The 26,669-nt window shown below is 41.1% G+C and overlaps 1 protein-coding gene across 1 annotated transcript in view; it reads left to right on the forward strand.

The window, feature by feature from the left end:
* The window catches only part of MAP1A (microtubule associated protein 1A), a 277,331-nt gene that overhangs the window by 228,622 nt on the left and 22,040 nt on the right, over positions 1-26,669 (forward strand). The window contains exons 3-4 of the mRNA XM_082257037.1: positions 21,397-21,479; positions 26,385-26,525. Of these exons, the coding sequence (XP_082113163.1) occupies positions 21,397-21,479; positions 26,385-26,525 (224 nt within the window). The remainder of the gene's footprint in view (positions 1-21,396; positions 21,480-26,384; positions 26,526-26,669) is intronic.

A 26,669-nucleotide genomic window follows, 5' to 3' on the forward strand; every position in this document is an offset into this window, starting at 1 on the left:
AGAGGGATGCTCCAAGCAGAAGTGGGAATGGGCACCCATCAAAACCAGGTACCCACTCCCCCCAACAAAAATAAATGTATCCAAAAGTGATGGAGGTGGGGGGAAGGAGGTGGAAAAGAAGAACTTCCCTTTTTGGGTGAAGTTCCGCTTTAGGTTGTTCTTTACAATACACACAATCCTACTGGGAAAAAAAACCAAAACATTCTATTAAGTACAGCCATTGTCCTTGGGGGCCATGCAAGCAGATAAAGGTGGGAGTAGAGGTGTTGGAATCACGCATGGTGATAATTTCACCTATGACGTCAGTATTCCCCAACAGGTGTGACATCACTAATGACCAAATTCGCACACATATAATTATTTCATGTGTAAAAAAAATATACCAAGGTACTGTATATTCCACACGCCTAGGAGTATTCTAATAATAAATAATGATTAATATATTATATTATATAGGGTACAGCAGCTGCTGTAGAAAAATGGGTAAGATGAAAGGTGATTGGTCTTACTAAAAGGCCAACTACAGCGCTTGCTGGTTTAACCCTATTGGAATAGCATTATTATTAACTGGACCAAGTGATATGTGATGAACATAAAAAATTGTCAATAAATATATATATTCTGTATTAGCAATTAATAAATAGGTAATATTGGTGTGTTGATTAAAGGTGGCTTATGAACAAAATAAATAACAATAGTAAAATCATCAATAATCTAATAAATAAATACGTGCGGGCTGCGCGTCCTCCCTGCAGAGTGGCGAGCGGTAATTACGGCTTGCGTTCCACCTACGTGACATGACGATGCTATGCGTTCCATCTAACGCGTTTCGTCACTTCCTGTGACGTCCATTGCTAATACAGAATATATATATTTATTGACAATTTTTTTATGTTCATCACATATCACTTGGTTCAGTTAATAATACTGCTATCCAATAGGGTTAAACCAGCAAGCGTTGTAGTTGGTCTTTTAGTAAGACCAATCACCTTTCATATAATTATTTCACTTTTATATTAAAACAGATTCAGAGCTTCAGGCATCTGTCCTACATTTTCTAAAGCTCCAGACCTCCTTGCAGCTATTTAGCAGTGAATGTTTTACATCTTACAGCCCCGCAGCACTAACCTGCTTTGCATTAAAATCCAGTAACTCACAAGATTTTCTTAAATAATGGCAGTAGGAAAACAGCGCGCTGTGAGCAGAATATTAACTTAAAAGTCATTGTTTGCATGAATGCTAAAATAAGATCCCAATGTAAAATGAAGTTGGACAACAAATCTTTGTAACTCATCGCCTGCTCCATTTAATATGACTTTGTTGCAGTTGTCAGCACAAGCCCCTTCCAGGCATGTTTAATGTATTTCTATGATTGGATCTCTAAAAATGGTCCTGCTCTGGTTTCTGATTTAGCAAATGTTTAAATAAAACATGACCAAATAAAATAGATGAACACACCGATGTAAACAGCTGCAGTGGATTAGGTCATGAATGAATCTGGAGGTATTTCCTAGTGACAGGCGGTGCTGCAGCTTATTGCACCCATGAAAAGAGAGAACAAAGGCAAATTATTTGGTGTAAAGTTACAATTCGTGTAATAGAGAATGATTTATATGTAAAGATTAGACATATCCCCAGAGGTTTATCTTAAAGTGGCCCTCTTTTTAAAAAGTGAAGATTTGCTATGTTATGGGGGACATCTAGAATTGTTGATTGTGCCTAAGAAGTACCCTGAAATGCACTGTGACTAAGCCGCCATGCCTCTTGCTTCTAGTCTCAGGATATTAGGTGATCTCGTTATTGTGCTGCTCACTGTTCTCCTTGCTGGAGAGGAAGCTGTACCAAAGGACCTGCAATGCAAGAATCTCCCTGCTCTTCATTCATTCTGTGCATGTTGTTTTTTTTAACATCTGCTTCTGCTTTTTGAATATTTCCCTATTAGTCATTACCTTACCAGCAATCATATGAAGGATCTGCTTAGATATAAAGAAATTTGGCCCATTTGTGTGGTTGTCTCCCCCCTGAGGGTGATCTGGTGTGGTGGACTGTTCCATATAGGTGTGAATTCCTGGCATCCTTTGCGGCCCTGCCTCTCTGCTGTGTGTCCTGCATCCAGGTATGGATGGTTCATCAATTGGAGTAATGGAAGCTGAATTAGTGTATCCGTATTTCATTATAATCACATTTATATGTGGTGTATATATATTCACACATTTTTTTATATTTGTCTATCTAGTTGGAGAGCTTCATCTGTGCTTACTGTGAGGAAGCCATTTTGGCGAAACCGGTCAATTAAAGCGTGGTTATTCACTGTTTTTATAAATTGATATTTCTCTTGCGTCCTCTGACAGTCGCCACCCGATGATATGAGCCTTCATTAATGGGTAATGGCGCACTCTGCAGGAGCAGGCTAGGCAGATAATTAATTATCAGGTTAATATAAAAAACTTTTGTACCTCAGCACGCCACTAGGGGGCCATCCCACAGCCATTACCAGCAACCCGATCTGATATTACTTCAGTTTCATTATGCCTAGCGTCAGGAGCAGAGCTTAGATCTTACCCTGCTGAGAACTTGCGTCTTGGCTTTCTTATATTTTTTTCTGAATTTCAGTGTTTTTTTCATTCCACACTAGATTTTATTTTCTCTCACTATCACTAGCTAGTCAGGAATTCCTTTCCTGGAGGACTACAAGTGACTGCAGAGCTGGGCCTCGGACTGGGCAATATAGATCCTTATGGAGTCCCAGCCTGCCAACGAGCGTCGCAGGTTACTGGTACGCCCAGGCCTCACAACGACAGTGCCCCTCCATATGGGGACGAGCTGGCTGAGCTGCGCTTAACAGAGGATGTCTCAACCCGGATCGCCCACGTGTTGCCAGCGTCCTTCCATGGCTGACGGCACCCCCACTTAGGGTGGGAGGTCTCCCGTTTTTTGAGCAAGAAATAAAATGTTGTATATTTTTTTGCAAGAAATAAAATGTTGTATATTTTATATTACATACAACCTTTTCATTCTTCCAATGTTTTCCATGAAGGTTTTGGTATACCTATGCACCTTAAAAGTCCCTGGTTTCCCAGTTTTGTCCTATAAATTTCATATTTGGGATGTTGGTGCTTTCTTGAAATATAAGGTTCCACCCACCGAATATATAATTCTTAGATATAAAGAAACAAATTCCTGCCTATACCAAGATGGCATCCAAACACAGACACAGTGCAGAACAAGGCATGGGAAGTCAGTAATGTGGGGGGAAGAACAGATGCGAGGAGCCTACAGGCAACACTGATGACTATATTTGTCATTCCATAAACGTATTTTTGGCACACTTTTTAGTTCTTTAGCTTTTTTGGACTACTGCTAGAAATGTTATACTTGGCACAAAATATTACCCTTCATGCTTGGAGCCATTGGTCTTCTGGAATCAGGGTTGGTAGGAAGTCGGTGGCTTGTAGCTCAGAGAAAAAAAAAATATGTCAAAGTGTAAGTCTAACCAAAGCTTACTTTTGGGATATAGTAGAAAACAGTTTGAACTGTTGTCTTTTTTATTGCAGTCTATGTCCCTTCTAGACTGAGATAAGTCTCAGTTTTCCATGGTGACCATTTTCACCACAGTAGAACGTGATAATCCAAAATTTTACAGTTGTCATTAGAACAGGAATAAAGGGAAAATACAATGGGAATACTTGTTCTAGTGAGGAGATTTCCAATCGCTTTGGAGAAATTTTTACTTGCTTCCTATTGCATCCCTGGGACAGGAAGTGAATGGAAATCTCCTAAGTGGGATACAGATGACAGCAAAAAACAACCCCCCCCCCCCCCCCCCGAAAAATAAAACAAAAAACAAAGAATTTTAACCTCTTTCTACTCTATGAAAACAAGGGGGAAAAGAGTTGGGACTTTAATTGAGGCAAGTTGGCGTCTGAAAAACTGGTCACGGTTTAAAACCATATGTTTATTAGATAGTAACAAGTACAAAACATATACCGATGGTAACATCCATATGCTATTTACACATGCATAACACACAGCAAAACAGTTGACAATCAAGGTAAAATGATACAATGTATAGAAATAGGGATACATAGTGAGAGCCTATTGAGTTATAACAGAAACATAGCATATTCCAATGATAATATCTAATGCTGTTTATACATGCATATCATAAAGCATAACAGTGTGCCATCGTGGTAAGAGTGGTATAGTACATTAAAATTCAGATGCATCGTAAAGCCCTACGTGTTTCGTGACAATCATCACTTCAGGGGTGAATGCATTGTAGATCTACAATAGAACATATTAGAATAACTTATAGGTCCACACACTAGGGAAATCTTTCTACTCTATGTTTTATCTCCCTGTACTGTGCACATCCTGTCAAACAGCCATTCTCAAATAGTGTTCTGTGGAACCCTAGGGGTCCTTCAGCTTATGCAAAAGATTCATTGACCTTTGGCTTATTGAACACCTATTTGATGGTGTCTGCATAGTTTTGAGACCAGTGCCACTTAGCAAAGCCAGCAGCATGACACCAATTATCTTTTTAAATATCTGCAAGGGTGGCATTCTGAACACCACTAAAAGGGCTGCATTCCTCTTACTGGCCACCAATATATGGGGTGTTTTTTTTCCTATTGACCCCTGATGAGTTGGTCAATTGGTAAGTGTTCCCTGAGACCTGAAAATTATGTTAGAGATTCCTCTGGGGTAAAAAGTTTGAAAAAGGCTGCTGTAGACATTTTGTATGAATTTCCTGTGAATCTGTACATACTCCAGCAGTGGTTGAGATAGGATAGGTGCATGTTAAGCTATGAAGCTTTTAAGCTATTAAAAGTTATGAGGCCTGAGCATAGGATTGTTATGCTTTGAATGCCTCCTGATTGTAAAATTAAACTTGTGAGATTTGAACCATCTCGCTCCAAATGAAATAGAAGGGTTATATTATATGTGGACATAGCGGACAATTTAAAATACTGGAAAGAGAGGAAGAAAGGTAGCATGAGAACAGAGGTAAACGGTAGGCAGTAGGGAAGGGTGGGGAAAGTGGGATGACATGGCAGGGTAGGTGGCATGCTCAGTGCTAGGTGCGAGGGCTCGTGAGTATAATCTGTGGTCACAAGAGAGTGAGGTAAAGTCTACCGTACTAAGTTCATGGGTGACCTATGGTATCCACACCTTTAGAAAAATGTTATGAGTGGTATTTAAAATTAATTAGAGCTTTCCACTAATCATATGACCACATTCACAACTGTGCAGCGCATCGTGTTGTTGTATTTAGTGCGATGTTTGGCGCTTTCGTCTTGCAACAGCATGGGGCAGCCAATTCACTTGAATGCGCTGCCCTACACGCAAAGGAAATGTCAAAGTAGCTCATGTATCTGAGCCAAGAGAGTTTTTGCAAGCCGCGTTTGGAGTACCATTAAAAAATAATTGCGTGTTTTGATGCGTTTTTAGCGCGTTATCAGAAACTCACATTTCTGCCCTGTTTACAAGAACACTTAGGTGTGAATTCAGGCTGAAGCCATGTAGTTTGGTCTTTTCTTTTTAAATGTTATATTTATGCTCCAAGCATAGATACTTTTGTAGATTGTTTGCTGTGTTTAATATTGAAAACATTAAAATATGCTTTGAAATTTTTGGAATGGTGTCACAGCTTTAACATCCCTATGATGGGACATTTATAGAGGACCAGCACATTGTACACACATTTCTTCTTGTTGTGTATGTTTTGGCATCCATGTATGGTTTGGTTCATATTATTCATAGAATGACTGCCTGCCATGTGGTTTTGTGTGAATGTGAACACACTACAGTTTTACATCTAAAAAATGTGATGCTTAGAAACCCTTTAGCAGATCATTCATCATGGCCCTTTATTGTTTCAAATTAGGAAACTCATTAACCCCTAACGTATTTCTAAGCCAAAACTTTTTGTCAGTTTTGGATAGAGCAGGGAATGGTTAAAGGTTTTTGCCAAATATCTGTCCCATAAGGCACCTGATTGTATGAGTATTTGGAAGCTTTATTGGAAGAGCTCCAACACTCAACACTAGGATTTCTATTCTATTCATTGGTGCTCATTCACACCTGAGCATAGTTTTGCTTCAAGATCGTCGCTGGAAAAAGTACAACTTCTTCTGGGATAGAGTTGAGCATTTTAGCCCCAATAAACTTCAGTGGGAGTGCCTGAAAATATGCAAAACACACTTTTTTTTGTACATTTTCTTGCCCACTAACTCGTTTTCATCGGCCAGCCATACCTGAATCAAAACTCGGCCTGTTCAGCAGTGACCAGCCAAGATTGGATCCATCTATGGGCAGGCTATTGGATTTTTTAAATTTGACTAGAAGCAATCATTGTGTGTGCCCCCACCCCGTCGACAGAACACAATGCAGGAGGCAACCATTGAGTCAGTGTTGATGGGGAATCAAACTATTTTTTTTCCTTCCATCAATGGTGGAAGGAAAAAAAAATCAAATCATTTACGAGCTACTTTATCTGATTCTCTGCTCCTTCCTGCAGATAGACCAGTCATAATAGCTTCCTCTCCCTGATGTCATCAAGACCAAAGTAGGGTCCTTAGCCCTGCACTGGATATGATGGTGATGAGGGACAGTCCACAGCCAGAGTCCAGCACATGCGCGCGGGAGTTTACTTTCGCCGGACCTTCAGAGCGCATGCGCACTGGTGTCAACGGCTGCATGCAGGGCGAATAACTTATGATAGGCTTACCTGTAGGTAAAAGTTAAAAAGCGGACTATAATTTAAATAATTTAAAATGTTCCCAGAGTTGGGAAATAAGTCCATAGCAGTTTGTAGTCACATATACAAACTGAAGATGTACAACTATTTTTAAACCATATAGGGAATGAACCGATTGGGTTGGGGGTTACTACGCTACAATCAGCATTAGGAGTTGATTCTTAGATGATACAGGGTGGCTTGTTTGAGTATACAGCATGTTGTTCTAGGAAGTTTGTCCCTGATGACTTGACAACAAGCAACAGTCCAGGGAATTGAGTTGCTAGATAACCCTGGAGCTGTAGCCATGTAGGGCTCCCATAGCATCTGTTATACTAAACATTTTTACTGCAGCCAAATGTCAAAAAGATGTTCTCATAAGCAATATAGGGAATTTTTGGATGCGGTATGGAGAATTAATTTATTGGAGACTGCTACTGCTAGAAAATGCAGTGAGCAGGATGTGTACTAATCCTTCCACACTAAAAAATGCATATATGTGAACTGTAACCTAAAGTGCTCTGCTATGTCACTGTAAAGACAACTAATTACTTACTATGTAAACCTTGCAGACTTGTAGGCAGGTGGCTTACAGTTTTCTGTGCTAGTCAGGTAGTTGGCTTGCCCAGGCCAGGGAAAGGGTTATATTTTTTTTTTTGCCGCAGTTCCCAGGCTTTTTGTCTTGGGCCAGCCCCAGTAAATAGGAGACATGTCTGGTTTAGAGGGGTTGTGGTGGGAGCTTGAGAACACAAAAAACACCACAGCACATGGAACCCAGGAACCCAAGGATCAGCATGTAATCAGCACAAGATGCCTATGTTCCGGTGAACACTACCAGTCATTGGGGATTGCCAGCTTTGGACTAGAGCAGTGTTTCTCAACTCCGGTCCTCAGGGCACACTAACAGGCCAGATTTTAAGTATTACCTTGGGGGAGATGCAGACTAGAATACTGCAGTCACTGAGCAGCAAATGATATCACCTGTGATGTATTTCAGTTTTCTTTGCAAACCTGGCCTGTTAGTGTGCCCTGAGGACCGGAGTTGAGAAACACTGGACTAGAGCCTGTAAATGTATGCCTGGGCAGCCACCCCTGTTAGTCAGTTCAAGCTTTGTTATGCACATTGTCTGTATTGCTTTCAAACTTTCTGAAGCCTAGCCTGAAGATGACGCACAGCGGGTCTGGAGCACAGAGTGGGTTGTGTGCATTCTGGGCCCATTGGAAGCCGGCGTCTCTGGTGACTATTAGAGAGAGGGGGGGGGCTCCTCGGACCACTACAGCCAGGAATAAGAGATTGTTTTCAGCACACCATTCAGGCGAAGGATGAGCAAGAGATCCACGGGGATGAATTAAGGCAATGGGACATTTAGTGAGATAGCCAGGGGTCTGAATGCCTCTTATGGTAAGAGAAGGTGTAGGGATGTGGGGCCACAGCCAGCATCTAATAAAGATAAAGATACAAATAAAAATAATGAATGTATGGCAATTCACAGTTGGTTGGTGATCACTATAGATACAGCATTTCCTTGTTCATGTTGTTGGTCCACATAGGTGCCATATGGCCCTGCCCAGTGCACATGGTTGAGGTGGAGGGATTTATGCTGGCATTTTCAGTATAAATTTGAGCCTTTAGGATGATGGATTAGCTCTGAGGAAGGGAACGTGCCTCCCAAAATGCGTCAGCGGTCCTAACACAGGGACATGTCCTTTCCACGTGAGTTAGATTTGTTTTATGCAATTTTACTGTTCATGTTTGTGAGTGTTTTTGGCATTCAATACATTTTTAGAAGGTGTTCAAGGGTAATGCACCGGGTGCTTGCACCTCCTTTCTTTTGTGTTTTCTTACTACAACTTCTGCCTGGACCCCCCGTGGCTGGGCTTGACTTGCTTTTAGGAGTATATAAGGGAATCTTTTAGGGGAAGAATACAATAATATATGACCTGTTATTGTTGACTATTTTTCATGGTACATATTCCAGATCTGCTATTCTGACCCTTGCTTCACAATTTAGCGAGTCATGGACCCAGAACAAGAATTTGCATACATAATGTTCAGCACCTGATATGCACATACTTCTTCTAGGTCAATGACTCACCAAATAGTAAAGGCATGTTCAGGATAACAGCTCTGAATCATGCGCCTTTAAAAACAGGTCACCAATGGCAGTTCCTATATTTCTAATTTGACAGGTTTCTTTTAACATTAGCAGTCTTACAAAAATCATTCTCACATTATTAATTTATGAGTGCCGGTGAACCTGTTTAAAGGGGGACTTTGGTTCTTTTTAAAAAAATAAATAAAAGTCAGCAGCTACAAATATTGTAGCTGCTGACTTTTACCAAAAAGACACTTACCTGTCCAGGAGTCCAGCGCTGTCATCACGGGGGCTGGTTCTTCAGATCCCTGACGCCATCATCCTAGATGTGGGAGCTGTCTGTGACTTCCTGCTACTTTACAACCGGCTCTCACCTGGCCATTTGCATTTTGCTGTGCTTTCACACTCATCCCACAGCCTCCTGGGATGTGTGATGTGAGGACTAAGGGTGAGATGTGACAGGCCAAGCTCTTGTAATTCTCGCTGGAGGTACCACTTCCAGAAAATAATAAACCGTATGTGATTTAAATATCCCTTTTTCTCCAGAACTATTTTATTTAAATTGTTTATGTATCCTTTATTACCCTAGTTTATTCAGATATTAGGGATGATTAAAAAAAGGACTACAAAAAAAAAATGAATGCAAACGTATCACAAGGGTAGGGGGAGCAGTAAATAAGTCCTTCGCCCAGAAAAGTGCTGAAACAAATACTTTAAATGATAGTAGTTATCCAAGGAGTGCAGGGCTCAGGAGTGCATATCGCACGGGGAGTGGGGTTCAGGAGTGCCTATTGTGCAGTACTCATGAGTTCGTATCATACAGGGCACGGGGCTAACAAGTACATATCGAACAAGGTGCAGGGCTAAGGAGTGCATATTGCACAGGCTAATGTATCACCAAAAAATATCCTCCCCCCAGTACTGAGCTCTCCCCCAACCACCCAGTACAGTGATCTCCCATAAATCCCCCACACCAGTGCAGAGTTCAAACTCCTAACCCTAAGACCCCAACCCCTACCCAGTACAGTTTTGCCCCCTTCCTAGTACAAGTGACACACTGCAGAGGAGCAGCTAGTATTTACCTGGCAATAAAGAAGTCCTCAGTGCCGGCAGGGGGGAGAGCTGCAGGAGGAGCCAATGCTGCAAGACTTGTACAACTGACCTCCTCTTTTGTGTCATGTGGATGGTGCACCACATTAAGGTATAGAAAGTTTAGAAAATAAAATAATACAGAGCCTCTAACAATATCTGTATACTTGCTTACAATTCCAGGTAAAACAGTGTACACTCACCATCTTTTTCTGCTGTATTCACACCAATGTTGCATTCGGTATTAAAGCTGTTTGTAAAACAGTAATCCCTTGATTCAGGATTTTATTGAGACTGAAGATGTATTTTGTTGAAGACGTGCTAGAAAAAAAAGATTGTATCTAAGTGTATCCACTTAGCAAAGCTGAAAAGGAAAGACTCAATTCAAAGTATTATAAGGTGAAACATCCACAGCAATTAGCACTTGAAATAACAAAATAAATAAATTGCTTTTAAAAAGGTACAATGGTCAAATGTATAAAATAATTATCCTTAACAACACAACATGTTTCCGAGCACACCAATGCTCCCTTTTCAGTTACGGAATGGGTTGAGTCTATATATTTTTTAACCACTTCCCCCAAATGGACGTACCCATACATGCACCTACAGGCATCATCCCAGTATCAAATTTTGCAGCCGGCGATCCCCTTTTAGACAGAAGTGATCCGAGTGCCTAATTAGCCACTCGATCACTTCTGCTGGTGGCGAAAGGGGGTCCCACCCGCCGCCGCCTCTCCCAGGCACTCCAGTCCCATCACGGAGGCCAGAAGCAATGGGGCCTGCGGCGATGGCTTCCTTGTACAGAGGTAGAGGAACTGACGTCGCCCCCCTCGCTGTGTAACCCTGGAAACCGGGAGCGACGAGTATTCGTAACTTCGTTTACCTGGCCACCAGAGAAGCAGCTGATCGGACCTATCTCGGTCTGATCAGCTGCATCAAGGGGCCAGAGGGAGGTTTGGGGTCTATTATACCCCAAATCTCTCCATAAAGAGGACCTGTCATGGCTCATGGTGTCACAAGGGAAGTTGTAATAGCAATAAAGTTACTAAAAAATAAATAAATAAAAAAAAGTGTAACATTTTTTTATTTTGTAATAAATAAAAAAAAATGTCTAAAGTGCCCACGTCCCACCGTGCTTACACGCAAATGCGAACGCATATGTTACTCCCACATGCATTAGTAAACGGTGATGGCACCCTACATGTGAGGTATTGTCATGAACGTCAGAGCGAGAGCAATAATTCTAGCACCAGACCTCCGGTGCAACTCTAAACTGGTAACCTGTAAAGGCGTTTAAAGCATCACCTATTGAGAATTTTAAGCACTGTAGTTTGCCACCATTCCACAGGCAGATGCAATTTTAAAGCGTGACATGTTGGGTATCTATTTACTCGGTGTAACATCATCTTTCACATTATACAAAAAAATTGGGCTAACTTTACAGTTTTTTGTCCAAAAAAATTGCGTTTGAAATTTTTTTTTTTTTTTTTGCTAAAAATAAAACATAATATTTGGGTGTTCTAAAATATTTTCTAGAAAAAAAAAAGGTCAATTTTTACATGTAGGAACGAAGTGTCAGAAAAGGCTTGGGAAGAAGGTGGTTAAGATCGTCTTCTGTAATCAGAGTGTTTTCCGCTCTCTGTTACATCCTTAATTAGCTCCTCTACTTGTGTCTGCCTTTTTTGACTTCTAGGTATGTTATTTCCAGTGCTGCTATACTCAAATATGTATCTTCTAAACAATTTCAAATCTATATACAGTGCCACTATTGATGCCTTGATTAACCCTTTTGTTCTTTTTAGGATTTGTGCAAGAAATTAGGCCACACATGCAAAACGCATAGCCATACTGTATTCTGTTACATTTTCATTTTGTATAGTACTTTTTAAGAAAAGCTGTAATTTAAAGTAGAACTATAGGCAAACCTTTTTTTTTTTCTACTATAATTTAGGATAGAGTAGGGAAGGGTTATAACCGCGGTCAGTTTTTCTTTTTTTTTTTTGCCATTCATTTGCATCCCAGTGGGGAGATTTACCTATTTACCTTCATTTCCTGTCCCATAGCCAAAACAGGAAGTAAAAAGAAATCACATTGGGACACCCAGGTCACCAGAACTAGTGTTCCCATTGGAAGATTTTCACCCTATTACTGTTCTGGGGACAACCCAAAATTTGGGATTTTCTTTTACTTTCACTTAATGGTAAACAGGACAAATAGAGAGGTTGCATCTTTCTTATGTGGACACAGACAGCAATATAAACCTAATAAAATGTTTTAATCCATCTCCACTCAGTCCAAAACTGGAAACAAAAGGTTTTGCCTTTAGTTATACTTTAACTTTACACAGGAATTTTAGCCAAATGTTTTCGACAGTGGGTTTAGATGCCTCGTGTCCAACCTACAGCCCGTCGGCAGAATAAAACATAGCACTCATAATAAAGCCTTCAAGTCAGTAGGAAATACATTGTCTTATTTTATGTTTTTTTTTTTTTTCTACTGATCTTTTATTATAGATCTTGCTGAGGAATACCAGAAGGCACATGTGGAAGTATTGATTTGTAAAGGGGTTGTTATAACTGTGATCTCAAACAGTTTCTTATAACCTGTCTTCAGACTATGACTGTCTCTTGAAAAGGGTTGCCACCTTATCCCTTTAATCCAGGACACATATTATTTACACAGGTTCTGAGGCTGATATAATGCACATAAGGCACCAAGTTAGTTTGATTGCCACCTTAATCAGCCACAGAACCTGCGTCATTAATGTGTGTCCTGGTTTAAAGGGATAAGGTGGCAACCCTACTCCTGAAGCATGTCCTTGGCCTCTAGCAACTACATACTGCATGTCCACATTCTCTGACCACCTCCTGTTGCAAGTCTGCAGTCTCTGACCATCAGCACATCCTCAGTCCTTGATCATCTCTTGATGCACATCTGCAGTCTGTGACAGCTCTTTGTAGGCCTAATTATACCAAATAAATCTTGCACTCACCCAACTTCTAAAAATTGAAAAAGCTGCAGTACTCAATTCTTAAATAAACTTTCTAGAAATGTATAGCAAGGCCTTCAGTCTTTAGGTTAGGTGGACCTGACTGTGGCCAGTAGGAGTAGAAAAAGTCCTGACATTAGTGAGAGTAAACAATGGTTCAGGCTTGGTGGTCAGTGGGAGTAAAATTACTACCCCATCATTGGTATCAGTGTAAAGAATAGTGTCCCATCATTGGTATCAGTGTAAAGAATAGTGTCCCATCATTGGTATCAGTGTAAAGAATAGTGTCCCATCATTGGTATTAGTGGAAAGAATAATGTCCCATCCTTGGTATTAGTGGAAAGAATAGGGCCCCATCATTGGTATTAGTGGAAAGAATAGGGCCCCATCATTGGTATTAGTGGAAAGAATAGGGCCCCATCATTGTTATTAGTGGAAAGAATAGTGTCCCATCATTGGTATTAGTTTAAAGAATGGGGCCCCACCATTGGTATTAGTGGGAGGAATAGTGTCCCATCATTGGTATCAGTGGAAAGAATAGTGTCCCATCATTGGTGTCAGTGGGAGGAATAGTGCCCCATCATTGGTATCAGTGGAAAGAATAGTGTCCCATCATTGGTATTAATGGAAAGAATAGTGTCCCGTCATTGGTATTAGTGGAAAGAATAGTGTCCCATCATTGGTATCAGTGGAAAGAATAGTGTCCCATCCTTGGTATTAGTGGAAAGAATAGTGTCCCATCATTGGTATCGGTGTAAAGAATAGTGTCCCATCATTGGTATCAGTGGAAAGAATAATGCCCCATCATTGGTGTCAGTGGGAGGAATAGTGCCCCATCATTGGTATTAGTGGAAAGAATAGTGTCCCATCATTGGTATCGGTGTAAAGAATAGTGTCCCATCATTGGTATTAGTGGAAAGAATAGTGTCCCATCATTGGTATCGGTGTAAAGAATAGTGTCCCATCATTGGTATCAGTGGAAAGAATAATGCCCCATCATTGGTGTCAGTGGGAGGAATAGTGCCCCATCATTGGTATTAGTGGAAAGAATAGTGTCCCATCATTGGTATCGGTGTAAAGAATAGTGTCCCATCATTGGTATTAGTGGAAAGAATAGTGTCCCGTCATTGGTATTAGTGGAAAGAATAGTGTCCCATCATTGGTATCAGTGGAAAGAATAGTGTCCCATCCTTGGTATTAGTAGAAAGAATAGTGTCCCATCATTGGTATTGGTGTAAAGAATAGTGTCCCATCATTGGTATCAGTGGAAAGAATAATGCCCCATCATTGGTGTCAGTGGGAGGAATAGTGCCCCATCATTGGTATTAGTGGAAAGAATAGTGTCCCATCATTGGTATCAGTGGAAAGAATAGTGTCCCATCCTTGGTATTAGTGGAAAGAATAGTGTCCCATCATTGGTATCGGTGTAAAGAATAGTGTCCCATCATTGGTATCAGTGGAAAGAATAATGCCCCATCATTGGTATCAGTGGAAAGAATAGTGTCCCATCATTGGTGTCAGTGGGAGGAATAGTGTCCCATCCTTGGTATTAGTGGAAAGAATAGTGTCCCATTATTGGTATCAGTGGAAAGAATAGTGTCCCATCCTTGGTATTAGTGGAAAGAATAGTGTCCCATCATTGGTATCAGTGGAAAGAATAATGCCCCATCATTGGTATCAGTGGAAAGAATAGTGTCCCATCATTGGTGTCAGTGGGAGGAATAGTGTCCCATCCTTGGTATTAGTGGAAAGAATAGTGTCCCATTATTGGTATCAGTGGAAAGAATAGTGTCCCATCCTTGGTATTAGTGGAAAGAATAGGGCCCCATCATTGGTATTAGTGGAAAGAATATGAAGAATATGGCCCCATTATTGGTATTAGTGGAAAGAATAGGGCCCCATCATTGATATTGGTGGGGGAAATAGTGCCCCACTGTTGGTGTCAGTGAGAGGAATACCACCTCATATCAGTGGGAGGAATAGTGCCCCAATGACCTGATAAAGGCTAGAAAAAGGCCTCATTCAGCTTGCAGCCTGCAGTTTGGAGACCACTTGGTTTAGATAAAAAGGTGGAAATGACCCTTTTGCTATGTCTGCCTTTTCACTAGCCTAGATATTTTGTGTTTGTGTAAGATGATGGCTGTTCCCTGACAAACAAGGAAAAGGGCACAGAACAGAATCAATAAGGAATGGCGAAAAAAATGGCGGTTAACAATATTTCTTTCGATTGTGCCCCCCCTCCCCCCCCTTTTTTTTTTTGCTTCCGTGTCCTTGTCATTTAAAAATTGCACTTCCCTTTAAAGAGGTTGTAAACCGAGAAAAACTTTTTTTTTTTTTCTTTACATCCTGAAAGAGAAAGACGTAATGAGCTAGTATGCATCGCATACTAGCTCATTATCAAATACTTACCTTAGAACGAGCCCTCGCCGCGCCGCTCTCTTACCTCTATGACGGGCGACATGTACAGTCGCCCGTCTTCCGGGATCGCGGCATCCGGCCATCTGATTGGCCGGAGCCGCGGTGATGTCACTCCCGCGCACGCGCGCGGGAGCCGACGGTCACAGCACAGGGCTCTGAAGGAACTGCACGATCGGCCGTTCCTTCAGAGCGCATGCGCCAGTGACGTCACTGGCTGCATCAAATGTAAATATCTCCTAAACGGTACATGTTTAGGAGATATTTACAGTACCTATAGGTAAGCCTTAATATAGGCTTACCTATAGGTACAAGTTGTAGAGGAGGGTTTACTTTCTCTTTAATGAAAACTCTGAACTTGAATAATGTACAGACAGATACTGATTGTCACAGATATACTACCAACAGTATATTACAATTTAACAGGCTTAAATTAAAGTTAAATGTAATATGAGGGATTAGTAGAAATATGATGTTTGTTGATCAGTACCAAAAACCATCCACAGGCACCCATTGCTAAATTCCAGTTATGTGCATCCTGGGCCACTGCTGCAGGGCTTTCTACATGACCACAAATTGTTTTGGCTGTACAGTTGTTAAAACCATTTAAAACATACATAAGTAAATAGTATTTATAATTGAATCTATTATATTGTTTGTTGAATGGTTGCAAGCTTGCATATTTTTGAAGGATTTAATCTGACAAGATAATGAGACAGAAGCAGAATATTCTGTATGACATTGTCCATGGATGGTATTTTCCATCTTCAAAAATAGGCCTGCATTTACAGTTAAAAATTCTTTGATGATGTGTGTGCTAACTAGATAAAAGACATACCTTTCACTATGTTGGCAGTAATTGATGCTGCCTGCACAGCTGAAAAAACATGAACACTACAGAGGTTTTATTGAAACTGAAACTGCCTCCAGGATTCCAGACTAGATACTGTATTGTATTGCTTTTCACTTATTAAAGATGGCAGGATTCCATCAAATGGATACAGATATTGGGTAATATTTTTTCACCTAAAGTGCAAATGTAATGCTTGTGTACTGGAGAAACCCAATGATTTAGTTAAAACATGCATGGGTGATTACAGATCCACTTTAAATTTAAAGTATATGTGACATTGTAAAACAACTTATTTGGTTTAAAATAGAGAAGAAACGCAAAACATTTAACCACTTTAAGACCGGAAGTATTTGCCCCCTAATGACCAGGCCCTATTTTGCGATTCGGCACTGCGTTACTTTAACGGACAATTGCGCGGTCGTGAGAAGCTTTACCCAAATAAAGTTGACGTCCTTCCCACAAATAGAGCTTTCTTTTGGTGGTATTTTGATCACCTGTGCAATTTTTATTTTTTGTGCTATAAACAAAAAAAAATTTTGAAAGAAAAAATATTTTTTTACATTCTGTTATATATTCTCAAAAAAATAATAATTCAAAATTCTAAATTTTTTAACATTTTAGGCCAATTTGTTTCCTGCTACATATTTTTGGTAAAAATAAAATCGTAATAAGCGTATTTTGATTGGTTTGCGCAAAAATTATCGCGTCTACTAACTACGGGGGAAGATTTATGTCATTTTTATTGTTTTTTTTTTTTTTACTAGTAATGGCGGTGATCTGCGATTTTGTACAGGACTGCGACATTGTGACAGACAGATCGGACCCCTAACTGACATTTTTGACACTTTTGGGGGTACCAGTGACATTTCTACAGTAATCAGTGCTAAAAATATTCACTGTTACTGTGAGAATGACACTGGCAGGGAAGGGGTTAACCCCGTGGGTGATCAAGGGGTTAAATGTGAGCATAGGGGGAGTGATTCTAACTGTGGGGGGCGTGGCTTGTGAAATTACCATAGAGACATGTGATCCTATATAGAAGGATCACATGGGTTCTATGTTCATTGCAGGGAGAAGGACAGTTGGCTGTGTTTACAACAGCTGACCGTCCTTCTCTCTCAGCGGGGAGCGATCGTGGGTGTCAGGCGGCAATCGGAGCCGCCTGACCCGTGCATCGGGATCCCCGCTGCCGAGTGGGGGCAGGAGTGCGCCCCCAGCTTCCCGTGCGCAACCGACGTAGACCTACATCGGTTAGCACAGGAGAGCCACCCTGCCGCAGTAAAAAGGTGGCGGGTGGTTGGGAAGTGGTTAAATATATATGTATAATAAAAAATATATACAGTATAAATATCTTTTTTCTTTCTATTTTTATAAGTGATCACATAATCTCTGTTTTCAGCTTCACACGGGGCTTGGAGAGATGGGGGTGGAAAAACATCAGTACACTTTTCTTCCCAGTTAATGGAACTGTGCAGGGGGAGTGTCAGCACAAGTCTTTGCCATTGGAGGGCAGGCTGTTCACCCACCACAACCAGAAAACTGACCACGCTGGGATGAATAAATGGGCTGCCCTATGCATGACACACAAAAACCTGTGAAAACCACCCCAAAAAAAATTGCAAATCCTGCTAGATAAAGTGTGAATGGGGCATCGGCAAACCTTCAAACTGTTTGCTTATACAGGATCAAGGCACTATCTGTCAGCTCTTCTAACTTAGATACACTGGACTTTTTTTTACAGCTGCTCCTAGGGGCGTCTAGCTATTTTTTTTTTGCCTCTAAACTCCCCTTCATGTTAGCCTATGTGTCCATGCACACATAGAATTTTTGCAGCATTTAGTGTCGAGAGAGTTTAGAGGCAGGAAAAAACCCCACTGCCAGTGCATGCAGGGGCAGCAGAGCTTGGGCAGAAAAAACACTTGACACCAAGAAATGCATTGAAATGCATGTTAACGCTAAGCATGTTTAGCGCTTAAACAATAATTAATTTTAATATCCAGAATAAATTATTATTCTGGGCAATGAAATAAATGAATGCCCTGTAAATGCGCCTAAACACTTGTAAAAGCCTTAGACACCTTACAAGCATTGGACGTTTTTTTGGCAAAAACACTGTTGCCAGGAGAAGGCTTCTAGGAGCGTTTAAAAAAGGGCGGTGTTTGATCGCTCAAGTTCTCGGTCTGGAGGTGGCAAGGGACCGATGCAGCATCATATTAAAGCTGCATACGCCTAGGGGAGTATAAATGTTTTTTTTATACTTCTCTTTTAAAACCACCCATTCATTTTGAATAGGCTGTCAATGCATGGCAACAGCCCAAAAATATACATGACCCTTTGCTTCAACATTGAGCCTAGGGTAGGTGATGTGAAGGGGGGGGGGGGCACAGAACTTTTGCATTGGAAAAAAAAAAGAGAAGAAAAGGTAAACAAAACAAAAGTGCGCTCTGTGTGTAGAGGAGGGGTGGAAAGGAGGGAACCTAAATCTGAGGGTGAAGATTAGCATTAGAAGCGCTGGAAAAGGTATGGATGGAGGCTATGTATTGAGTTGTTTTTTTTTTTTTTTTTTTTAAGATCTAAGGGGACTTTATGGAGGGGGAGGATTTCTAGGGTGAAGGAAAAATATGGAGCTTAACTTTAAGCCATTCTGCGGGCTTAAAGTGGAACTTTACCCATTACAATTTTAGCAAGGACCATACATTCCACAGTATTTATGCTACCAAAATTAGTGTGTTCTGTAAATTGCCTTCAGCATTGCTTTTAACTTCTTGCCGGAGGCTGCCATTTTGCTGAATCCCAGAGCCCCTGAGCAGCAGTAAATCTTTAGGCTGGCCTCAGATTTTAATAACAGAGGGCTGGCCCCTTCACGAGGAGGACGCATTTGTGCTGCCTTCCCGATTTCCTGGTTTGCTGTAGCGTCGCGTTGCTATGCTAAGGCATACTTAACATCCGGGGTAATTAACATAGGGCCGGTCCCATTATGAGGAGGACGCATCCATGCTGCCTTCCCTACTTCCAGGGTTGCTGGAGCGTCGCGTTGCCATGCTACGGCGTATTTAATGAGCGGGGTCATAGACGCATCTCCAACCCCGCTGACGAAGTCACACCCATTGACGTAACGTGTACGGGGGGAGGAGTTTGACGTCACCCGTGGTCGCCCACGGAGGAAGAGGCTCCACTGTACACGACTACATTAAGCACTGTGTCAGTGCTTTGTTTGTAAGTACATTTTTAACTCGTTCAATAAAAGTTTAATGGAGACAGAGAGCACTTAGATTGTCTTCTTTCTCCCCTGTATGGATGACATGACCGTATTGAGCCCAGGATCGTTGCAGAGGAATTCTGTCGTTAGTGCTGATCGTTTTTGCCTGCTGACCCCTAGTGGTCAATTGTAGGAGGTGAGAGGCGCTGATACCCACTGGTGGAGGTGTTCACTAATTTGGTGTGTTGTTTATCCTCTTTACACTGAAGGCATCTTAATCTTGGCACCCTCATATTTCTCTCTGGACCCTTATGGACTTTTTACTATACCATATATTTGTCATCAATTTTAGCGCTGCACTTATATTTTTTTATGTCCTCAGATTGCCTCTACTAGTGCTGATTTTGGACACAATGCCAAAAATGGAGTGCAACTGAGCATCCTTTAGAAAATGAGTTGTGTGTTTTTTTTTTCTAAGATCTAAGGGGACTTTATGGAGGGGGAGGATTGCTAGGGTGGAGGAACAAAATGGAGTTTAACTTTAAAGTGGAGTTCCACCAAAAAGTGGAACTTCCACTTTAGGTAGTTCTTACCCCCTGACATGTCACATTTGGCATATCATTTTTTTTGGGGGGAGCGGGTACCTAGTTTTGACAGGTACCCGCTCCCACTTCTGCTTGGAGAGCCGTGGCGCCCTGAGCGGAAGTTCTCCTCTTCCCCTCCCTCCCTGCAATCTTCTGGGACATGTCAGAGGTCCCAGAAGATTGCCGGCCAATCAAGACGACAGCACAACTCGTGCATGCGCAGTGCGTACCCGACTGTGAAGCCGCAAGCTGTCACAGCCGGCTGCCCACACCAGTGATGCCGACGTCGCCGAGACCAGAGGGAGAGGATTGAGGCTTTGGGCGGCCGCATCACTGGACTGTAGGACAGGTGAGTGTGTGTTTATTAAACGTCAGCAGCTACAGTTTTTGTAGCTGCTGACTTTTAATAAACACAGAAAAGGCTGGAACTCCGCTTTAAGCCATTCTGCAGGCTTAAAGTGGAACTTTACCCATTACAACTTTAGCAAGGAACATACATTCCTCATTAATATTTATGCTTCCAAAATTAGTGTGTTCTGTAAATTGCCTTCAGCATTGCTCTTTACTTCTTCTTGCCGGAGGCTGCCACTTTGCTGAATCCCAGAGCCCCTGAGCAGCAGTAACTCTTTAGGCTGGCCTCAGATTGCCTCTACTAGTGCTGATTTTCAACACAATGCCAAAAAATGGAGTGCAACTGAGCATGTGCAGAGCAAGGTGAGACAGTGTATTACTGGATTTTAAACAGTATAGGCACTTATTTTTAATGTTTTACATAGCTAAGTTATCTAGAAGGACTTCATTTCCTGACAAAAGTTCCACTTTCAGCTAAAGCTCATAAATCACATTTTATACTCAGGGGCTTTTTCTTTCCAGATACATATTGATGGGGCCTTTTCCTTTAGACTCCTAGTTAAAGAAAGCAATTGACATTTATTTATTATAACAGCGGAACATTTTTAATTGGCCAAGTACAAAAGAATACTCAATTAGTGGAAGAAAAAAAAAGAATCCAAGATTGTCATTCTATTTTCTTATTTAGTTTATGATTTTAGATCTTAACATAAAATTACTCTTGTTAATGATTTGCTGAGTTTAGTTGAGAATTGTCGGTTGGTAGCCTTTGTATAGATGTAAATTCCTCAAGTGTTTACAGCTGGGAAGATAATATTCTTGCATTAGGTTTACAGAATGCAAGTGCTGTGTGGGAGTAAAATTACAAACTGATTTGGAAGTAAAATGAATAACACATTTTTTGTTTTTTCTTAATTTGAATGGCTTTTCTTCACATACTTTACACAAATGTGTTTCATTCCCAGTAATGTATTATTCGTGAATTAAATTATCATTGAAGCAAACAAGTGACAGGGTTAATTGTCAGTTTTCTGTAATATCCAAAATAATATTGTTATATCAATATTTTCCATAGGCCAAAGAACTCTACAGCATCAAAGTGATGTCCTAGAGACAGTGATCTTGGTGAATCCCAATGCCGAAAGCATTGTTCATGAGGTACTATTCCTAATATTTATACTGCTGAAATTGTGTATATGCATTTGATTGTATGGATACTTTCCAAGAATGCATGATTCATAATCCGACTTTTGGAATAAACATTGGTTCCTATTGCCCATCCAACAACCTATTGCTGTACATTGGTTCCTATTGCCCATCCAACAACCTATTGCTGTACATTGGCTCCTATTGCCCATCCAACAACCTATTGCTGTACATTGGCTCCTATTGCCCATCCAACAACCTATTGCTGTACATTGGCTCCTATTGCCCATCCAACAACCTATTGCTGTACATTGGCTCCTATTGCCCATCCAACAACCTATTGCTGTACATTGGCTCCTATTGCCCATCCAACAACCTATTGCTGTACATTGGCTCCTATTGCCCATCCAACAACCTATTGCTGTACATTGGTTCCTATTGCCCATCCAACAACCTATTGCTGTACATTGGTTCCTATTGCCCATCCAACAACCTAGTGTTGTACATTGGTTCCTATTGCCCATCCAACAACCTAGTGCTGTACATTGGTTCCTATTGCCCATCCAACAACCTATTGCTGTACATTGGTTCCTATTGCCCATCCAACAACCTAGTGCTGTACATTGGTTCCTATTGCCCATCCAACAACCTATTGCTGTACATTGGTTCCTATTGCCCATCCAACAACCTAGTGCTGTACATTGGTTCCTAGTGCCCATTCAACAACCTAGTTCTGTACATTGGTTCCTATTGTTCATCCAACAACCTATTGCTGTACATTGGCTCCTATTGCCCATCCAACAACGTAGTGCTGTACATTGGTTCCTACTGCCCATCCAACAACCTATTGCTGTACATTGGTTCCTATTGCTCATCCAACAACCTATTGCTGTATTGTATTTAAAAAGTCTAAAGATTGTGTTAAAACAATACACACACTGTCAAAGCAGAGTTGCTAGCCCACCCTTGCAGTAGACATAAATAGCTAGCTTTAGAGATAATTTTTTTGATCTTTTGGGAGATCTTATATGCCTATGCATGTATAAAACATGTTTAACCACTTGTCTACTGGGCACTTTTGCCCCCTTCATGGCCTGGCAGATTATCAGCTTTCAGCGCTATCACACTTTGAATGACAATTGTGCGGTCATGCAACTCTGTACCTATATAAAATTTGTATAGTTTTTTTTTCCACACAAATAGAGCTTTCCTTTGCTGGTATTAAATCACCACTAGGTTTTTTATTTTTTGCTAAACAATTGAAAATTCTGAAAAAAAACAAAAAATATTTTTCATAGTTTGTTATACAATTTTGGAAACAGGTAATTTTTCTTCTTCACTGATGGGCACTGATGAGGCAGCACTGATAGGTGGCACTGATGAGGCAGCACTGATAGGTGGCACTGATGAGGCAGCACTGATGAGGTGGCATTGATGGGCACTGATAGGTGGCACTGATGGGCAGAACTGATGAGGTGGCACTGATGAGATGGCACTGGTGGGCACTGATAGGTGGCACTGATGGGGAGGCACTAATTGGCAGAACTGATAGGCACTGAGTGGCAGCACTGTTGGGACTACACTGATAATTAGTGCCCTGATTATAAACACCGATGTCCCTTTAACACAAGCCGATTATCCACTCTCTTCTTCTCTTCTCAGGCTGTCAGCATGAGGAAAGAAAAGCCAAAAACTGGCTTGTGTTTACATCTGTGATCAGTGGTCATTGGACACAGCTGATCACATGGTAAAGGGCTGCTGTGATTGGCCCATTACACCAATCTGTGATCAGACCGAAGGGCTCAGCGATCACAGCTACCGTGCCGCAGGGGGGCGTTTAGGCAGCACGATCACGGTAGGACATGCATGGACACACTCCAGGCAAAGTAAGCCCTTGCTGTAGCTGTCATTCGGCTATAGCGTAGGCAGAAAGTGGTTAAATATGTCTCCAGTGATATCCATTAAGAATGTAAATTGCATATCCTTTAATGTAAATGAACTTACATATCTTATAGAGGGGCCCAAGCCTTTGGAGAGAATGTGAAAAGGTTAGGGACACCATCTGTTTTTTTTGGGGGGGGGGGGGGTTTTGTGGCTATTTCCGTCCTTTTTAGAGCGGTTTCTCCACACTTTTAGATCTTGTACAATAAAAGAGAAAGTGAGGGGAGACCCAAAATGTCATCATCGTTACTAAAACAAGCCTTGAGAGGAAGTCTCCTAAACAGATGTGCTTTTTCCTGTGTAAGGCTGCCCAGACATTAGGCCATTTTCTTGTAAAAATGTTCCTTTATATTTACAAAAACCATATAATATGAGGTCAAGCTTAAACACTTTCAAATTGTATTCAGTCAGGCAGGCCCTTGTACTACATAGTTGAAGATAAATCTTAAGGACATTGAACAAGAATATTGTATAATGTATGGCCAGCTTAAGTTGGAATGTCTCCTGATTCTGGAGCAATTTCTTCACAATCATTGCCATGTCATCAGGAAACAAATGTAGAAGAAATTTCTGCAATGGGGGTAAAATGCAATAAAAATGTAACAGAGGTTCTAACCCATCCTCCCACTCTTCTCCAAGCAAAAAAAAAAAAAAATGTTTAGCCTGAAGTAAATTTGTAAGCCTTAGCCAAGGTAGTAGCTAAAGATTCCTGAGCTCTGATAAAAAAAAATGTGTACAAGGATGAAATTTATACCTTTTTAAATAATAAAGCATCACTATTTCTAGAACATAAATGGTGCTGGTAACATTCACACCTTGGTCTGTATACAGTGCCTTGAATAAGTATTCATACCCCTAAATATTTACCATATTTTGTCACGTTACAACCAAAGACGTAAATGTATTTTATTAGGATTTTATGTGATAGACCCATACAAAGTGGCAAATAATTGTGAAGTGGAAATAATAAATGGTTTTCAACAATTTTTACAAATACATTTCTGAAAAGTGTGGCGTGTATTAGTATTCGGCCCCTAGAGTCAATACTTTGTAGAACCACCTTTCATTGCAATTACAGATGCAAGTCTCTTTGTAAAGCCCCGTACACAAGTACCGATTGTCGGCCGTAAATATTCGACCGCCGAACGATCGGCCGATTGTCGGCTTGTTAGTATGATGCTTCCGACAACCGACAGCGACGTTTCGGCCGAACAAAATCTGTTGTGCAGGCATTAAAAGTTTTGTTGGCCAACACCAGAACGGCCGATTGTTCGCCAGTCAGTACAGAATTTCGGCCGACAAACAGCCGATTAGCAAGACTGGGCAAGCTCAGAGAAGAAAAAACACACGGAAAGTTAACCATCACATGACATCACTTCTGCAGTCGGCTGTTGTTGGCCGACAAAATTCATGTGCAGTCTTTTGCAGTTTTCAGCCGACAGGACAGCACCGGACAAAAGACGGCCGATCGTTCGGCCGAAATCCGGGACGTGTGTACGGGGCTTAAGTCTCTACCAGCTTTGCACATCTAGGAAGTGACATTTTGCCCATTCTGCTTTGCAAAATAGCTCAAGCGCTGTCAGATTGGATGGAGAGAATCTGTGAACAGTAATTGTAAAGTCTTGCCACAGATTCTCAATTGGATTTAGGTTTGGACTTTGACTGGGCCATTCTAACACATGAACTTGCTTTGATCTAAACCATTCCATTGTAGCTCTGGCTGTATGTTTAGGATCATTGTCCTGCTGGGTAGTGAACCTCAAGTCTTTTGCAGATTCTAACAGGTTTTCTTCTAAGATTGCCCTGTATTTGGCTCCATCTTCCTATCAACTCTGACCAGCTTTCCTGTTCCTACTGAAGAAATGCATCCCCATGGTGTGTTTAGCATAAGATGCAGTGTTCATTTTCCGCCACACATAACGTTTTTCTTTTAGGCCAAAAAGTTCAGTTTTGGTCTCATCTGACCAGAGCACCTTCTTCCACATGTTTGCTGTGTCCCCCACATGGCTTTTCACTAACTGTAAAACAGGACTTCTTATGGCTTTCTTTCAATAATGGCTTTTTTCTTACCACTCTTTCATAAAGGCCAGATTTTTGGAGTGCACGATTAATAGTTGTCCTGTGGACAGATTCTCCCACCTGAGCTGTGGGTCTCTGCAGAGGCTCCAGAGTTACTATGGGCCATGGGCTGCTTTTCTGATGAATGTTCTCCTTGCCCGGCCTGTCAGTTTAGGTGGATGGCCATGTTTTGGTAAGTTTGCAGTTGTGCCATACTCTTTCCTTTTTTGGATGATGGATTGACCAGTGCTTCATGAGCTCTTCAAAGCTTGGGATATTTTTTTTTATAACCTGACCCTGCTTTAAACTTCACAATTTTATCCCTGACCTGTCTGGTGTGTTCCTTGACCTTCATGATCCTGTTTGTTCACTAAAGTTCTCTAACAAACCTCTGAGGGCTTCACAGAACACCTGTATTTATACTGAGAATAAATTACACACAGGTGGACTCTATTTACTAATTAGGTGACTTCTAAAGGCAATTGGCTCCACTAGACTTTAGTTAGGGATATCAGAGTAAAGGGGGTTGAATACAAATGCACGCCACACTTTTCACATATTTATTTGTAAAAATATTGAAAACCATTTATCATTTTCCTTACACTTCACAATTATGTGCCACTTTGTGTTGTTCTGTCACATAGGTTAGTACATTGGTTGTAACATGAAAATATATGGATTTTACGGGGTATGAATACTTTTTCAATGCACTGTATGTACCCAACACTGTGTATACATTTAGATATTTTCCTTTTGCTGTGCAGTCTTTAGCTCTGTGTCAGAAGCCATGTAGGGGAAAAGAGGGGCAAGAAACATATATGTTGTCACTCTGAAGGGCAAAGTTCACTGGTTCTTCAGTGCATATTAAATTGTTTTGCTTTGCACATTGCTAAATGTGCTCTGAATTCTATTTTTAAGGTACGCTCCTTGATCACAGATCCTTCCGCCTACAAACTACTCATCTTAAGTGGTCAGTGTTCAGACCAAGAAGGGGATTTAATTCTACAAAGTGGCACTTTTCCCCTCCGAAGACTTAGAGAGGTGTTCAGTGACCCAGAGGTAAGTCTAGTATACTCAAAATCCTTACCTAAATGATGTAAAACTGTTTTACTTATCTGTAATCAGCTTTTCTTTTTGGGTGCCACGCTGGTTGGACTTTTTGTGCTATGTTTGTCTTTGGTTCAAATATGAACTTCTTTCAGC

Source organism: Pelophylax lessonae (genome assembly GCF_965119305.1).
Source record: "Pelophylax lessonae genome assembly, chromosome: 4".
NCBI lineage: Eukaryota > Metazoa > Chordata > Amphibia > Anura > Ranidae > Pelophylax > Pelophylax lessonae.